At 38.2% G+C, this 19,155-nt stretch overlaps 1 protein-coding gene across 9 annotated transcripts in view; it reads right to left on the bottom strand.

Moving 5' to 3' along the window:
- The window catches only part of DGKI (diacylglycerol kinase iota), a 258,634-nt gene that overhangs the window by 123,192 nt on the left and 116,287 nt on the right, over positions 1–19,155 (bottom strand). For 6 of the 9 annotated variants that reach the window (XM_019653281.1, XM_019653278.1, XM_019653277.1 and 3 more), the window contains 2 exons: positions 15,357–15,556; positions 10,035–10,097 (listed from right to left, as the gene is read on the bottom strand). In XM_019653281.1, coding sequence (XP_019508826.1) covers positions 10,035–10,097; positions 15,357–15,556 — 263 coding nt within the window. The remainder of the gene's footprint in view (positions 1–10,034; positions 10,098–15,356; positions 15,557–19,155) is intronic. The other 3 variants (XM_019653280.1, XM_019653283.1, XM_019653286.1) reach the window with 1 other exon arrangement.

Here is a 19,155-nt window from a genome sequence, read left to right on the forward strand (position 1 = left end):
AGTTCTCTATAACACAAAGCTGAAAGCTTTGGCATGTTTGTTCTGTTTGTCATTCTAATGCCATTTTCATTGTAGTCAAATATCTTAGCTACAACTTTGGAATTTGCTGAATTCATTTTCAGATTTTCATTTTCTGACACAAAATGTGATAATGAACTCTGGGGATTAATTAAATCTAGCATCCACAAGTATTTTTTTCTTTTTTATGCCTTTAAAAGTGTACTCTCTTTTTGTGTCATGTGTGTCAGGGTATTCTGAAAGACCAGGAAAACTCAATTGCATTGGTATAATTAAATTGAAGTTCTCCTATAAATGAAATGCACACTGCAGTTTATATCCATCTCAGCAAAGCCATCCAAAATAAACACCCTCTTGGAATGCTCAAAATGTCTAGATTTTTTGTTGTTGTTAATATGCTCTTTTTACTCTATGGCAGAATATAATATTAGTTATTATTACAGTACTGGAGTAAAAACTGAAATGTTTGTTTTTTCTTGCCAAATGCAGTAAATCCATTAACATTGAAGTTATAGTGGTTTATCTAATATAACTGACTACTGTCTAAGAGTATTTAGGTGTTTTTTTTGTTTGTTTTCTGGGTGGAGAGTCCATTTGTAAATACATCTTTTTATTCACAAAGACCAGCAAAATTACTTCTTTTCCTTTCCATTTATAGTCTGTAGTACTATAGTTGCTTTTATTATAAGAATGTTTTAGGAATTCAGATTCCAAATAGAAATTTAAAATTCATACTGTTCAGAAAAATGAATTTGAGTCCAACAGGTCAATAACCTTAATGTACCCACATGATGAATACTGAGAATCTGCTATAATAAAATAGCAGTTGTCCTTCAGCTTTTCTTATACCACTTAATAAAAAAGACTTAAGGGAATTAAACTATCAATGTAAGTAATATACACAAAGTTCAATCTTCACATAGTTGTTGGCAGGAAAAAAAAAACCCAAAAACTAAAATTCAAATGTATCTAGTATGATGCTGTTATGGGCTTGGTTGTGTCCCCCCAAAATTTATATGCCGAAGTCCTAACCTCAGTAGCTCAGAATGTGACTGTATTTGGAGACAGGGTCTTAAAAGAGGAATTAAGTTACAGTGAGGTCATTAGGGTGGACCCGAATCCATTCTGTGTCCTTATAAGAAGAAGAGATTAGAACATAGACAGACACAGAGGGAAGACAACGTAAAGCCACAGGAAGGGGACTGCGATCTACAAGCCAGAGGGAGAGGCCTCAAAAGCAATCAACCTTGCCAACGCTGTAGCCCAGAGCTGTGAGGAAATAAACTTCTGTTGTTTAAGCCACTTAGTCTGTGGTGCTTTATTATGGCGGCCTGAGCAAATGAAGACCGATGCCTACGAAAGAGATGCACTGAGAAAACTAACACATTTTGTTTTAGTCCTGCGATTCTTGTTTATAAAAAATACATAGTAGAAGAATGCGAGGAATCTAATTTTTAGTTTGCAAAATTCCAACCTGACTTGGAAATTTCTGCTGGCTGGATAATCGCTGTTCAGAATATTCAGACCCGAATTTCCACTTCTCCTAAAAGCCAAGATATATAGAATAGTATAAAAATTATTATTACATTGATTGAATTAATGTTATTTCTAAGATCAGATTTTTAAAAAATTCATTTTGAGCAAACAAAAATGCATGAATTGCCTTCCCTCCTTCCCCAGCAGGCCTGGAGCACATCCTGCCTCCAAGCCGTCCTGCCAACTGTCCCCCTGCCCCTGACACTGGCTTGTGCCACACACTTTCCTATGTCCTGCACCCCCAGCCAACGGCACTGGAGTAAATATTTACTTTACTTTTGCAGTGACCTTCCACGATGCGAGAAGTGCTGACTCATAAGACTGGTTCTACACCTACGCAGACATGAATAATTCACTTCTAAACACAAATTCTAAAAGCACAGAGATATAATTTTAAACGCCGAGGGAGTCCTGAATAGATTACAAGCGTTTACCTAAGTGCACCAGATTCTGGGGTCCGTGTTTACCTTTGCTAAGAGAAGGACGCAGGCGCCACCCATCCACTGTAGATGAGGGCATGACCCTTCCCGATAAGCCTCTTTCACAGTCCAAACACCATTACGAACGATTCTAAATGGCTCTCCAAATTCTTTAGCTGTACTAGAATTTATTTTTAGCTGGGGTCAGTCATTCTGACTTCCTTCTTATAACAACACTTGAATTGAAAACCTATAGTGGCAAAGATTTACACATTCGAAACACTGTGCACTGAATTCTGTTATTATTCATCCGCACATTTTCTTAAAAAGCTGGAAAGCTTATACAGTATGATGGGATTAAAATATATAAATCACAGATATGAAACTAAGTGTACACACACACACACAGGAAAATCACCAGAAGTTATGTTGACAAAAGACTTCAGTATCTTCAATGCTATCTTCAAAGCAGATAGCACTGGGTGCTAATCACTTTATAGCATATGATTCTAGGCAAGTTTGCCAACATTTCTTATTCTCACTCTTCTCATCTGTGGAATGGAAATAATAGCAATTGTTACCACATACAGTGTTAATATTAGAGAGGTGTTAAACTGGACCAGAACTCAAAGTGCTTAGTACTTAAAATCCACTAGGGTTCTTGCTTAGAGCAAGGTGAGGCATTCCTTAAGTGTACCGAGGCGGTACAGGGCCTGGCCTCCCTGATCAGTACTGGGGTAAAGCCGACCCTGTCGTGCCCCACGGGAAGTCTTGCCTACTTCCTGTCTTAGATCCCCTTGGGGTAGATTTTCATAGAGTCTGGGGTCATACCCTCAATCTTAGCACAATAGAACTTTCAGAGCTGATAGAAATCCCAGGACTAATTGCCTTTCTTTAATATCTGAGGAACTGAAAAGCAAAAAGGTCAATATATGGTCAGTGTCACACAGACCAAAACAGGCACCCGCAGATAGTCAAAACAGAAGGGTGTTACCACAGAGGTGTGTGTGGGGGGTGGGGGGATGGGTAGAGGGGATACTAAAGAATAAGGAGGAAGACACTCCAGTTAGAGACCTTATCCTCTCCTGCTGCCCTTTCTCTTTAAGTACCTAGACCCCTCTAACATCTAAGTGGGAACAGCGCAGGGGGAGTGAGGGAGCTCTTGGGGGAAACGCACAGAGCACAGGGAGAAAAATAACCATTATCCAAGATGTGGCCTGGGCTCACGTTTGAAAACTGGTATGAGATAGAGCCCAAGTGGCTCTTACTTACTTTTCTTTGGAGTTTTCAATTTGGTATATCTGATTTATGGAACCTGCAGAGAGGAGTGGCATAAAAAGAAAGGAAAGAATGACCTTTTGGCCTGATTCAAGGTCAAGAAGCTGTGGACAGTGGGAAGTGAAGCCACTGGGAAGATAACCCAGAAAATGTGGCAGAAGGAGGGAGAGAGAGGAAGAAAGAAGAGAAGACGGGTGAAGCTTAGCAGTTTCTTCTGCTCAGAGGCTCTGACAGCAAACAGCTTTGCTTTCCTGAAAACCTGCAGCTCATGAACTCGTGCGTTTCACTATCTGACTCTGAGATCGAGCGAATGACATTCCTTGCGATTCTATGGATTTAGCAATTCTCTCCGGCTCTTTTAAAAACGTGAGCTTTATCTTTTGCTTTTCTCTCTCTTTAGAGAAGGAATGCATGTTCATGAAAATCAATCAGAAAACACAGGAAGCCAATACAAATTTATGTATAATTCTACCACTCAGAGATAATCACCCAGGGGTGGGAGAATACTAACAAGAACATCAACAACAAATACATTCACAATTTTTTGAATGCTTAGACCCTCTTGGTACCCTCGCAATTGGTTTTGGGTCCAGAAAGTGGGATCCCAAATTTATAAACCATAAATCAGAATCTGGACATGTTTCTGCCCCAGGCACGCTTCTGGAAGCCAAGCTGGCCCAGGTCGGCTAATCCTGCGGTTCTCAGGGAGGTTTGTGTGTTAGCCACAAATAGCTTACTTCATTTTTTTTTTTTTTTAGCTGAGCCATCCTGCCACCTGTTGGCAGCTCAGCGGCAGCTCAGTTCGGGCCGGGCATCGAATCGCTGTTGCCCAGAGCTCAAACTCTTGAGCGAGCTCTTAACCAACTGAGCCACTCGGCCGGCCCTAGCTTACTTACTTCCTTTTGAGGCAAACCATGTCTGATGGATCTTCTTGGCTACCAAGGCAAGCATGTAAATTTCTACTTTGGCAATGTTTTTACTACTCCCTAATAGAGTCCAGGGTGTGGCAGAGTGGGGTTTATAGAAAGAGGAGAGGAAAAGACAAAGGATTCCGAATAAAGCAGGTTGAGTTTTATTTTCGAATTAAAGGGCCAGTGTGAAATAAGTAAAATAAACAGACCTTTTCTAGCATATTGTGTAAATTCAAGAAAACGTTCAAATAAAACCTTTGATGGGATTAGAATTAAAGAATTTTTAGAAAGCACTTCAAAGGATCTGCTCTGCTAATTGACTTCCATGGCCCGCATGCAAATGTTAAGTGCTTATGACCAATTTATGTTTTCTTCAGTCACGAAGATTGAAGATCCTTGGCTCCATCTTGGTAGTTTCTCAACAGTAACAGCCCTCCACTCAACCCAAAACAGAACAATTTTTAAAAAACAGACATACCAAAAATATTTCTCTTAGTGAAACTCCCTTTCTTCTTGGAACAAAAATTAATTTACTTTCATCTTTTACAAAGATGTGTTCATTTATCAGCAGCAATTTTAGAATGCTGAGTTATAGTCAGCCTACGGTCAAATATGACAATTGACACTTTTTTCACGGATCTGTGCCTAACTCTGTCTTCCCCAGGGGAACAAATCCACATAATTTTGCATTGGGAAACATCTTGTTTATGGTCAAATTGTAACTGCTGTGCAAGATGGCATAATACATTTTAACATATGTTGACGGCAGTTCAAAATACAGTGTTTTCTCTGCAGAATTGTTTTGCTGAGTTGAGCTATGGCAGTCTCTGAGGAATGGCAGTGAGTTAGAAGGGGATACAGTATGACAGCCCTCTGCTGTAAAAGGCAGTAGAGAACTTCCGCTTCTGGGTAGGATGGGTAGGCACACCTCATTCTCTGTCCCCTAGTGAATGCAGCTATAAAAAAACATAATAAAATAAAATCTAAATGAGTGAACGTGTGTAAACTGCTTAGACCACTGCCTGACATGTAGTAAATCCTCTTCTCTTAAGGCAGGATTTCTCTGGTCTTTTTTCTTTACTTATCTTTGTATTCCATGTGTGCCTAGAGGAGTGCTTGGCACATAGTAGGCACGGAATAAATATCTGTTGAATGAGGGAAAAAAAACTGTATAGAATTCACAAAGCAGCTATTTGAGAACTCTGAAAAGTAAATGACAGCAGCAGATTGGAGAACAGAATTTAAAATATCATCCAAGTCGTGGGGAGCTCGCCCCTTGCTTTACATCCAAAACTCCTGGTGTGGATTCCAGGCAGCACTAAGCCTGACATAGACACCGGGTGTAGGCAGAGGAAGCTCTAGGGGAGCCCATGGCCTCTGATGTGAGGGAAGGAGAGACAATAGAGAGAATCAAGGAAACCAAAAGCTGATTCTAAAAAATAAAATAAATCAACTCAATAAAATTGATAAACCTCTATGAAGACTGACAAAGAGAGAAGAAAAAAAATACTAATATCAGGAATAAAAGGGGACTAACATTATAGACTCCACAGCCACTAAAGGGATAAGGATATATTACAATAATTCCATATACATGAATCAACAACTTAGATGAAATGGACCAGCTCCTCAAAAACTTAAAAAAACTACAAAGAAACCCCTAAAACTCACCCATAATAAAACAACTCCTAAAGGAATTGGATTTATAGTTAAAAAGGGAAAAAAGAAATCTTGAGGTCCAGATGGTTGGACAAATGCTAACAAACATTTAAAGACAGATAACTCCAATTCTCCTTAATCTTTCCCAGGTGTCTGGGTCAAAGTACCTTAACAAATAAATTTACAACCAAAAATCATACTTAATGATGAAAGATGGAATAATTTCCTCCTAATATCATAAACAAAGCAAGAATGTCCACTCTCACCACTCTTATTCAACATCATACTGGAAATCCTAACCCATGCAAGAAGGCAAAAGAAAGAAAGAAAAGGCATACATCTAGAAAGAAAGAAAGAAAATGATTTCTATTAATGGACAACAAGTGTGAGGATATAGAAAATTCTAATGATACTACCAAACTGCTAGAACTAAAAAGTGAATTTAGTAAGACCACAAGACATGAGGCCAACACATAAAAATTCATCATAGTTCTGCATTCTATATGCTGAAAACCATCGTTTAAAAAACTAGCATTTAAAAATAGCTCCAAAACATAAAATACTTAGGCACAAATATAACAAAATATGTACAAGATCTGTATGGTGAAGACTACAAAACAATGGTGCAAAAAAATAAACAAATGGAGAGACATACAGTATTCATGGATTGGCAGTCTCAGCATAGTAAAGATATCATATGCCCCAAATCAATCTCCAGATTCAATGCAATTCCAGTCAATGTCCTAGAAGGGTTTTGGGAGATACAGGTAAAATTTATGATTGTAAATTTACATGGAAAGAAAAAGGAACTCGAATAGCCAAGGCAATTTTGGAAATAAAGAATAAAATTGGGACAACAACACAACTAGATTTTAAGATTAATTTTAAAGGTACAATAATCAAAAGAATATGGCACTGACAAGGGCATAAACATGTAGATCAACAGGACAGGAAAAAGTCTAGAAATTGATCTATCCAAATATATCCATATTCATATATATCCACATCTATCAATCTACCTACCCACTTATCTATGGACAATTTATTTTTGATAAAAGAATAAAAGCAAGTCAATGGAAAATGATGGTCTTTTCAACAAATGGTGCTGGAACCACTCACTGAACATGTATATGCAAATAAACAAACAAACCACAGCTAACCTCAACCTCAACCTCCCATCTTATACAAAAATTAACTCAAAACAAATCATAGCCCTAAGTGCAAAATGTAAAACTATAAAACTTCTAAAAGGAAAGGAGGAAATACCCATGACCTGGGATTAAACAAAGAGTTCTTGAACAAAACACCAAAACACAGCTCTATAAAGAAAAAATTGGTAACTTGAACTTTGTTAAAAGTTGAAACTTTTGCTCTACAAAAGATACTGTTAAGAGAATGAAAAGACAAGATAACATACTCGGAGAAAATATTTGCAAAGCACATGCCTAACAAATGACTTGCATCCAGAATACATGAAAAGTTCTCAAAATTCAACAGGGAGTACACAAATGCCCCCAAAATGGGCAAAAGACTTGAATGGGTGCTTCTAAAAATAGAAGGTAAATAATCACATGAAAAGACACTCACATTAGAATTAAATTATCAAAATTTTAAAAGGCTGACAATACCAGGTGCTGACGGGGATGTGGAGGAACTGGAACTCTCATACATTGCTGCAGGAAATGAAAAACGGTACAACCATTCTGGAACACTGCCAGTTTCTTATGAAGTTAAACATATACTTACCATGGGACCCAGGAATCCCATTCCTAGGTGTTTAACCTAGAAAAATGAAACTTATGTTTACACAAAACCTGTTCATCAATATTTATAGCAGGTCTAGTCATAATTTTCCCAAACTTGAAATAACCCTGATCCAGACGTCCTTCAATAAGTAAATGGGTAAATAAATGGAAACATCCATAAAATGGAATACGATTCAGCAATAAAAAGGAACAAATGATTGATATGTGTGACAACTGTGATAAATCCTAAAGCTGTTATGGCCAGTTAAAGAGGCGAATTGCGAAGGATTATATATTAGATAGGTATTGGGAGTCCTGACTTTCATGAGGACAAAAGCAACTTAATGTGATTTTTAAACACTGCTAAAAATAGCAAATAGCAGCATGAGAGTGGGTCAAAGCTAAGTTACCACTGCCATGTTATATAAAGACACAGTACTCACTGTTGTGCTTGGATTTTCTCCATGTTCCTTGCTCTATTTGACAGTGTTTTGTTATCTAATTTTAAAAATAACACTTTAATAAATTTTTATTACATATTTTATGAGTCACATATATAGATATTAAACCTATAATATGTAATATTTAATATATAACATAAATATAAACATTTTAGATCAATATTCGTGTTTTAAAGTGGCCACATCTAGGTATCCTGACTGCTATAGCCTATCAAAACAAGCATAACAATTTACCTTACTATAGCATACCCTCTGGAAGAAAAAAGGAGCCTCATTTAATTTATATTCAACTAAAATTTAAACATAATAAAAACTTAAACAGTGTTAGAAATATGAATAGTATCACATTCATTTCTATTGTGGATATTCTCGATACTCTCTGAACTCTGTAAGTAGAGCCACTGAAAATAATGACCACTGAGAGCCATTCCTTCTACTTAAGTTTATTGAACAGGCCTCATGTAGAAAACAGAATGTATCCCAGCAATAGCTTCCAAATTGGAAATTAAATGTTATTTTCTTATTGATTCTTTGACCACTCACTTTTAAGGCTCATGAAGGTAGTTCTCTGCTATGCTCACCGCTGGAGACCAAGCACAAAACAGTGTCCGACACAGAACAAGTGCAAAATCAGTATTTTTGAAAAAAATACTTGTTAATAAATAAATAAATGTGTATCTATAAGACTAGGGTTGAAAGTGAGATTTATATAACTGAAATTTAGGAATCACTTTGGCATATCCCTAGGTGCTCGACAGTTCAACTTAGACCTGTATTCTTTCATTCAGTCACTTGACTAACCAGCCAACAACCAATCATGTTTGGTTTCAGAATACTTTGTGTTAAGATCTGTGACCAGGGCTAGTGATACAAAGATTCCTAAGAAGATACGGTCAATGATCTCAAGTAGGCTAAGTCTAGTGTGGGATACACACAGAGATATAGCTAATGTAATTAATATCAATCCATTCAACTTTGAGAACTATAGCAAGCACATCAAAGTGAGCTCCAGGGAGGGTTGTAACTAATTCTAACAGCAAGAATCAAAGACGAATTCTTTAAAAAGGCAATCATTCATCCAGGCCCTGAGAAATACAGAGGATCCTGATAGATGAATGGTGGCAAATTATAAATTACTAAGAGCATGAACTTTGAAGCCAGACTACCCACGTTTGCATCCCAGTCTGTCACTTATTAGCTGTGTGACCTTAGGCAAGTTACTTAACCACGCTGTGCATCAGAGTTTTCGTATATCACACGGAGATAATAATACCGTATACAGCATAGGGTTGTTGGGGGAATAAATTAGTTAATGTATGTAAAGCATCTGTCACAGGACCTGAAATATAATAAATCTAGCTAAGTATATGTAGGACAGAGAAAAGTAAGATGAACAAGACAGAGGCCACAATATAAAAAAGTCCCGAAGCGAAGTGCTAAAAAACATATTTTCTTTTTGTTTGTTTTCAACAGAAAAAAAGAAGAAAAAAAGGCAGAGTGCGTTAAGGAGAAGTTATTGTGTATAAAACGCACTTTGCTAACTCAATGACAGTTTGGGATCACTGCCCTTTTATTATAACTATGGATCCTTGATCCAGAAAAATGCACAGATGCAGCTACATACACTCAAAACTCCACACCTAGTTGTAGGGGTCCATCCACAAACCAAGGTCACCTCTTCAGAGTCCTCCCTGAGCCATGGATCACAGGCTGGTCTAATGGTCTCACCAGCTTTCCATAGAAACCAGTGCTTCATATGGAATTTTATATAATTTCCCATGCAGCTATGGGAAAAAAATTAAACTGTGACCTCAGAGAAGGAACAAGACAAATAGAACAGGAAGAACTTCACAGCTCCATCTCAAAGCACAGAAAGGGTAAAGATGGCGGTTCTTCATCTGAGAAGCAGGCCAGTGAGGGAGGAGAATGCTGGTCGGCCAACCCTGGCAAGGAGATGGGGTGGGGGCGGTGAGAGAAACTGTAAAAACTGACCAGTCTTGTACTCACATGGTGAAGGAGCCTGGCGGGGCAGACACTCTCCGCAGGTCCGCAGCTTGCACCTGATGGAGGCTAGAGGCAGCAAGGGAATGAGCAGCGGAGACAATCAGCACAACAGCGTGGACAGACAGGGACCAAGCCAGGGGAGAGAGAGAGAGAGACACACAGAGTTTAAACAGAAATTCAACGAGCGCATCACCAAACAGTGAATGAAAAAGAAAATCAAGCCAGCCACGAAAACAATCCAAAAAGCCGGTGATGGTGACAAAGCCAACAGGACATGTGGCAGGGGCTGGCTCGGGGGCAAGACGCAGAGTGGAGCTCGGGGCAGGGCACAGCGCAGATGCAGGAGGGGGCGCTGGGCAGGGCTGCAGGGGCAGGAGGGGCGACGTTCCTCGCTTGCTCTAGGTCACTCAGGACATCCAAGGAGAGGAAGCACCACACACACACACACACAGAAACACACGCGCACACACACATATGCACGCGCACACGCACACACACACAAGGGGTAGGCTGGTACAGTCAACTATTTTTGAGGAGCGTCAAGGGCTATTTCATCCCTTAACATAGTCCTCATGATTCCAGGGCTTTGTAGGAACAGTCATGTTAAAAGACCGCCATCTTGAAAAGAGTGACTCAACAAGAATTTTAACTTCCTTCGCTTAAATACCAAAGGCTTTTGAAAAAAATCCAGCAGCAATCCCCAAACAGTCTAAATTCGCCACAGTGATGCCGTAATTCCACTCATATTCTTGGTAGAAGAGTGAAACCATAGACTTCTCCCTTTGGTCTCCATTTATACAGGAGGGAGTCTTGAGTGGCTATTAGAAAAGAAAATATGTGAAATTTAAGAAACTAAACCCCAAATTTCCTGTGACTTTTACATAATGATTCTCTCCACTCTCTCAGATGATTTGAATAGTTTCACTATAACTGCAATAGGCATAGCTCCCTGATCCATCTTTTCTACTGGGTATGGAATTCTCACATGAAGTCACCCATGAAGTAACTCCCTGTTATTCTCAAATATGAGTTACAACCAAGAATAATCAGCAGCCAGGATGAAGGATTCTGGTTGCCTAATTCAAAGGCTGCCAACTAGAAATCTTACCTTTGGACAATACAATCACCCTTAACAACATAGTCTTAATTAATTACCTGTGAATTCAGGGAAACAGCTGTAAGAGCTTACGTTCTCCCTAAACACATAAGTAATGTTAAGTTTCTGCTCTCTTTCTGAAGTGCCTCCCAAATAGAGAGTATGATCAAATATATCTGGCTATCACATTGCTAACACATGAATATGAACCTAGACAGATCTCCTCTATCATGCTTTTTGGGAAAGGTATTTACTGGAGTTCAGATTTTGAGTAGATTCATAAGCCACAATAAAACGAGATATGTTCTTGTACCAATGAAGGGGCAGTGGCGGGGGCTACTGAACACAAATGGTGCCTAACCTTTCAGTTTGTATGTATAGTAATAACAAATGGGATTATAAACCAAGAAATTTTTTAAAAATTGTCTTTTCCGTTTTGCATAAATGGAGCTCTAGTAGTATCATGAAGGCTTACTATATAACCATTTTTCATGGGGATTCCTCCAGCTATCCATGTGGATCAGATATTGAAATTCTTCCACTTATTATCATAAAGTGGGATCAAGACATTTCCTAGATTATTTTGAAATTCATGAGATTTTAAATTCATGCTATTTTAGAAATAATTTCTGTGAAATGTAACAGATAGGACATTATAGATTTGATCCAGGTAATGAGTCTCAGGCCCACTGACAGGCCCACTGACAGGCACCCAACGTCTTCCAACAGAGCAAAGAAGAGAGACAAGTAAACCAATGATTATACCATTTTTGACAAATAGTGTGATGGCTGTAAGCAAGAGCACTATAGGAGCACTGAGTGGTGTATTTAATAGCTAGAAATAGATAGAAAAGGAGTCTTAGAAAAAGTGATATTTCAATGGGGTCTTGAACTTGAGCGAGAGTTAGCAGGTGGAAAGGAGGTGAGGAGGGCAACAGACGTGAAAAAATATGGTGATGTAAAAAACAGGTTAGTTTAAAAAAACATGGTGATGTAAAAACAGGCTAGTTTAAAAAACAGAAATAGCAATCATCCCTGGAGCATTGTAATATGAAGAAGTCAGTGATCAGAAAGGTCTGTAAAGCTAAAGACTACAGGCTCCACATTTTTAGAAAGGTCATTGTAACTTGGAAAAGACATTGTGTGAAGGGCAGCAACACTGGAAGTAAAGAACTGAATTATAAGCATATTTCAGCAGTGCCGCTGAAAGGTAACCAGCAGAGAGGATGAACAGATGATGTGAGAGTTAAAGAAGCAGGAAATAAGCAGAAGGTAGATGTCAAAGACTGCATTGGATATGTAAACGTGAAGGGGACTGAGAGGACTCCAGGGACCAGGGACATGGTGAATGATTGGATGGTGGTTCCATCCATACAAATGTGGATGAAAAAGGCTCACTGGATGGTCAGGAGAGAAAGCAAAAGAAATAGAGTTAGTAAGCCCATTAGTAGCAGTGCATGGAGTCTGAGGTTCCTATGAGATAGCCAGGTGAAGGTGTCAACCAAGATATTTAGGTGTGAGTCTTCAGTTTTTAGAAGAAACCCTTGCTGAGGACACAGAGCTGAGCTCATTAGCTCTATGAAACCTGGGGTGCATATGTCATCTTCCAAAGAAAGAGCAAACTCGTGAGTTGTTTGGGCACCACAGCACTTCAACCTCAAATATTCACAGTTAACAAGCTTGTGAAAGAAGAGTGATCCCTTAAGATGAATTGAAAAGCTGTCCTCTTCTGACTGAAAAATTCCCCTCCCCACAACAACACAACACACAGGATTTTAAACTAAAATACTTAAGACAGTTTAGACCAATCCTCTCCCTTCTGAAAGAAGACAGGTAAGTGAAACAGAAGAAACATAGTCTTGGTAAAAAAAAAAAATAACAATAAGCAAGGGAGAAAGGAAAGAAGGAAAAAAGGAGAAAGTAGGATGGAAAAAAATAAAGGAAGGAAATAACTATCTTTCACTGATTTCCTTCTGATTTGGCTGCAGTAGAGAACTTCAAACACCCATGGCTGAAAGAGAGAAAATCTTAGCAGACTCAGAAGGTGGAAGACAACTTATAAAGAGGTCTTATGGCCAGGCTGCCACTAAACTGGAAATTCCACTTGGAAATCCAGTGGAAGAAGTTAGAATTCAAAATAAGAATTTCTACCGAAATAGAAAGCAGCAATCGAATCCCTGAGGGTGAATAACATCAGTGGGTGAGAGAAAGTAAAGCTGAGTGAACAAGTGTTATATGGGAATGGGGTGTTTTGCTTCCTTTGAAAACAGGCTATCTGTATAGATTTTCTAAAAAAAATATAGTGTGGAATAATTGTCATAATGAGTAATTAATATCTGTTATTTTTACAGTTTTAGATGTGTTCTTTTTAAAAATGAAAAGCATGCTATTATTGCCATATTACATAGGTCTTACGAGTGATTCTAAGGCTGCTTCTTGAACACCTCTGCCCAGCTAAATCTATGATGTCACAGCATTTGTCACGTGTGTCACGAGTACAAAAAGAAAACTACTTATATTCATTTTTGTGTGTGAAGAAAGCCCAAGTGAATCTTAACAATATAGCTACTGAGCAAATATCAAATACAAATTCAAGGGCAAGAGGAGCTTGAAACTATACCGAGAACAATTGCATGTCTGATCAGATTATGAAGTATCGAAGTCCCAGGCACAAGAGTGGAAGCTCTAAGCCTGCAGATATTAAGAACTTGTAGCTGGATTACAGCTTCTTAACGAACTATCTACAAGTGACTCAGAGATGGCTTTTCACTTAGTACTTCAGAGATTTCTCCCAAACCTATGATTCAAGGCTTACCTCTAATGTTTCTAGAGAGAATATGGTGAGCCATCTACGATTGCTGACATCCTACGTTCTTTAACATATAAACTCAGCAATTGTATATTCAACCCAATGGAAGGTAAAGGTGCCAGGAATAAGGGAGGAGTTCCACTAGCTGCAAAACCTAAACAAAACAAGAGCTACACCTAAACGGGCCCCCTGGTTCATGATCTAGGACATGTGCTGGGGAGGTCCAGAGTGACTCTGGGAAGGGAGGAAGCAGGGGAGACAAGCTCTCTCACCCCAGCTCCAGACTCAGAAGCAGACACTGAAAATTAAAACGCTTTAAGAGCCCTGTCTAGTACTATTCCTCAACAGATGCCATCTCGGAGAAAGAGGTGAAGTCAAGTTTTGGCAGTGAGCTGTGGCACCTGCGTCACTGGTTTATTCTAGGCATTTCTGTAGATTGCCATAGTGGCTCAATAAATATATGGAAAAGCATGCCCTTGCTTCACAGGCACTAAAGGAAGCCAGCCATTCAGTACAAATAGGTAACCATGCATCACAGCCCACAAACAGGAGGAGGACCTGAGAGGGTTCCTCACTGTGACAGAAGAATAACTCAAGGGTGAGCCCTGCAATGGCCTTAGCTTGAATCAGGTTAGGCGTATGGGCATGATATATAGAAGATATTAAAAAAGATGCCCAAATCCCCATCTTTTTCCATCCCCTTCTCCAACCCTAAATAGGTATGTCAACCAAAAATCAGATTAAGGGACACTAAAAAATGAATATCTAGTCATTATCACCTTAGCCTAAATCAGTTTAACGAAACACCTAAGAAAAGGAAGGGCCAAGGTTGGTACAAGCCTTGAGTGTTTAAGCATCAATTCGTGAGTCTGGTTAGATCTAGACAATAGGATGCCACCCGGAATGACAAGTTGAGCTGAAGCACCGGAGTACACAGGACGCCAAAACGGGAGCATCAGGAAAAGGACAATTTACCAACAGGCAGACGGGAGTGTACCGTGGAGAGAGGCGAGCCAAAATCCAGCTCTGCTCTTGGAGAAACCAACACTCTCCCAGTGACCTGAGTAAAGAGGAGGTCGACAGCCTGCCTTCTTAAAACCAAACAAAAAAGAACACATCTGGGTGCACTGGATGGCCCTGGCATCACTCTGTGATTGTCTGCTGGTCCCAGTGAATATACACTCCAGTGGTCAGTGAAGAAGCATCATCAATCTAGCCTATAATCCAGTAATGATTTTTCAAAGAAGAGTGTGGCCACTGTCTAGAAAACATGGCAGAATAATGTGAGAGAGGCCACGGAACGGCTGTTTCCTGGACTTGGTTCCTTTCTCAACACAGTGAGGCCCCCACCATGCACATGCTCCGCGTTCTCCTCTCCACGGTCTTCGGGCTTGCACAGGTAGGCAAGGGGCATACTCACTCATTGAGTAAAGGCATGGACGTTCTCCTCTTGCTCTTCTGCACCATGTTGGCCTGATTCCGCAAGGAGATCCGAATCATAGCCGGGGCCAATCTACAGGGCTCCCCGTCCACTTGCATGGGGATGGATTTGTAAGTCAGCAGCATGACCTCCCGGCACTGGTGCAGCCTTTCTCCATGACCCCCAACCTGCAGGGCGGCCTGTGGAAACAAGAGTCAACAGGAAGACGTTAATTCTTAAGAGTTCACTCAGGAAAGCTAGAAATTCCAAGTCCACTATATAGAAGCAAAAGTCCTGTGATAAACGTATTGAAAGTTGTTAGCCATGAGGAAAATAGGAAACTGTGGGTAAGTCATTAACACAAATAAACAAAAATTTCTAAACTTCTGATGAGCTTGATCATATATGCTCATGGATAGCCACTTTTATGTATTTTCAGTGTTCACTTAATCATGTCAGTTTAATACAGAAGTTGTTCTTTGTGTTATCTACTTCCATTTAAAAAAAAATGTAAGTCTAACACAAAAAAGAACATAAGAGATGAAGCACATAGTTTAAATAGCTTCTATGCTATATTTAAATATAAATATAGAGAATACAAAATAGATACTAAATATAAACATGATACATAGTTAGATATTATAACATATAATATGTAACTTCATATATTAAATATATTAATATTTAAATATGGAGCCCACCCTTTGTTAATTTCCAAACTTAGCCAGGCTTTTCCTTTTGTTACCTAAAACCTACTCAAGCTACTTCTCATCCATATAAATCAATGAAATGCAAAATAATATTAATTACATGATCAAAAAATTCTGAAAAGTAAAGCAGCTTTGAGGATCAAAATGAAACATAATAAGAACTCAGATCACCATGGTAGCCATCAAATAGAAAGTCAATCCAATATTAAGTCTGTCGCCTTAGTAAAAAAAAAAAAAATAAATAAATAAATAAATAAATAAATATATATATATACACTATATATATATATATATATACACACACACATATATATGTTGTATATATATATATATATGTATATATATATATGTATGTATATATATGGTATCATTTACCCTTTTAAGGGTAAATGAAAATCGTACAATGCATGTTTGGTTATACTTTACATAGAGTACACAAATTATACAGCCTAATGAATATTTTTATACACACATGCAAATCTCTATCCAGATCAATCTTTAGACAATTTGTAGCAAGTAAGAGGTTTCCATGTGCGCCTTCCTGATCTAGTGACACTCCTTCCACCAACCAATTGATAACCACTCTTCTGACTTCTGTCACCCTAGATTCAATTTGTTTGCATTTGAACTTCATATAAAATGAAGCATACAATATGTACTCTTTTGTGTCTGACATCTTTTGTTCATCAGTATTTTTGAATAATCCAAAGCAGAATGGGTTTCTCTATTCTGCTGGTAAACTTCTGGTTGTTTCCAGCTTTGGCTATTATTGATGTAAACTTTTTTGTATATACCTCTTGGTGAATACATACGCTCTTGGGTACATACAATAAATAGCATTGCTATGCCATAAGTTTAGATGCACACTTTAGTAGATACCGCTAAATAGTTTTTCGATAAGGTTTGATTATAATGCATTGAGTATCAATTAATTTATAATGAAATAAACTTAAAAGAAGGCGTCAAATACTAACTCTAGCCCAAAAATCCAATCCTAGCTCCAGCCCAAAATCTAAAAGGTTTACTTAGGAAAAAAGAAAACCATGCATCCTATCAGCTTGTTTCCATATGTCTCATCTGTGTGAGTGGGGAAAAAAATCCTTGTTAACTGAGATTTGTGAAGTCAACTTCCACTTACTTGGTTGACAGAAATTTGTATTTATGTGACATTTTGAATTATTTCTGTACTTGCATTAATTTGAATAGAAACCTGATTATCTATAAATACAAAGAAAAAAAGACCACAAAGGGACAGAGTGAGAGAAAGAAAACAGAAAGACTGAAAACTAAACAACTTATCATCATTGAACACCTTTGATGTTAAAAGCATTTAATTATGTCTTTTACATACAACTTTATTCAATTAGTGGGAGAACGTAAAAGCAGAGGGGAATGCAGTAAGAATTTTCTAAAATTCTTTTTGGCCTATTACCTGATCCGCTATTATTCAGCTTGAGGTTTTTTGTGTTTTTTTCTGGCTGTACTTAACATATCCATTTAAAGTAATCTATGGATTTGAGCCACTATCTCATCTCCAGAACTTTTCCAATATACTTGCCTTGCCCTCAAGTCTCAGCCCAATCTTTATCTAACCAAACAACATCTCTTCATCCACTAAAAATCTCATTCCCTTCTTTGCCTCCTCAGGCTTAACTAGGCCTGATAACAAACAAAAGTGCAGAAGCTCCTAGGTAAGAACTTATTCCTCTGGGTTTCACAGGACTGAAAATTGCTTAAACACTTTCGAATCCCTTGGTATGGGAAGGCACACGCAGTACTACAGAGCACACTGAAGCCATATTCTCAGCCTCACAATAGAATAGCAAATACACAAACATGTAGAGGCAAAGGCAGAGTCGAGGGCAGTCCCACTGGCATTTCAGAATCAATCCAAGTTCACTGCACAGGCACAGAAGGAATTACCAGAATTAGCTTTTCAGGATAGACAGTCCTATTATAGTTAGCACAGCCACTAAAAATGATTTTTGGAACAAGTTAGAGTAAAGGGAATTTTTAAAATACCTAATACAAATAGTTATTTTCCATCATTCAGATTGGCCAAAGCGTAACATCCTATTAAGGCACACATGCCCCATGATTTGCTAGAATAAATCATTTACAGAGAATAATTGATTGGTTTAGAAATTACAGACATTCAATGATCTGTTCAACCTAGCATGTCTTCCTTTCCTAAAACCTTCAAAAACTGGCTTTCTGGTCGCATGTGACCTAAGAGGATAACAAAGATAGTCCCTGAGCTCATTGCATCCTTTGCCATTTATTACTCTCAGGCCATAATAAGTTCCCATCACTTTGCAAGAATGGCTTGAGATTTTCTTTCTTTCCACACTGTATTCCTCCCTGGAATACTTTTCGCCATCTCCCTTCAAGCCTTACCCTCCTTCTTACTACTCTAGTCCTTATTCTACTTGCTGTCAGATGAAAAGGATGGACTACCCCGGGCTGAGGGAGAAGAGAAGCTATGGCTTCCTTTCTCACCACTGCTGCCACTCTCATCCCAGTAACAAAAGACCCAAGGCAGAAATCAGTGACCCGGAGAATAAACAATGGAGATAATCAACAACACTAAAATCTGGGGTTGTTTTTTTGTTTTGTTTTGTTTTTAATGACTAACAAGGTAGTTTTATAAGACTAAGCTACAAAAATAGAAAACATAAAATTATTTTTATTTAATAAACAAAAAAAATAGCTAAAGATATAATAAAGGGTTTTGAAAATCATCCAAGAATGTTACAAAGACTTGTATGTTCATAATTTTAAAAGACTACTAAGAGAAACTTGTAGAAAAAAAAACAACTTGCAAATTTGTAATAAATACTGTAATAAATTCTGTAATAAATACAGAAATTAGATAAACTAAACCAATTTTAAAAATTTAAAGAGCTATCAAAAATATATCTCATCCAAATGTGCCAAACAGACCAGATGTACAAGTAATTCTACACAACTTTGAAAAAAAGACATTTAGTATAAGTAGCTTCAGATAACATGATGCTATGGCATCTGAGATAACATAACCAGATACAGACAGTATAGAAAACAAAATTATACCCTAAATCATATTTATA

Source organism: Hipposideros armiger, unplaced genomic scaffold (assembly GCF_001890085.2).
Source record: "Hipposideros armiger isolate ML-2016 unplaced genomic scaffold, ASM189008v1 scaffold_201, whole genome shotgun sequence".
Classification (NCBI taxonomy): domain Eukaryota; kingdom Metazoa; phylum Chordata; class Mammalia; order Chiroptera; family Hipposideridae; genus Hipposideros; species Hipposideros armiger.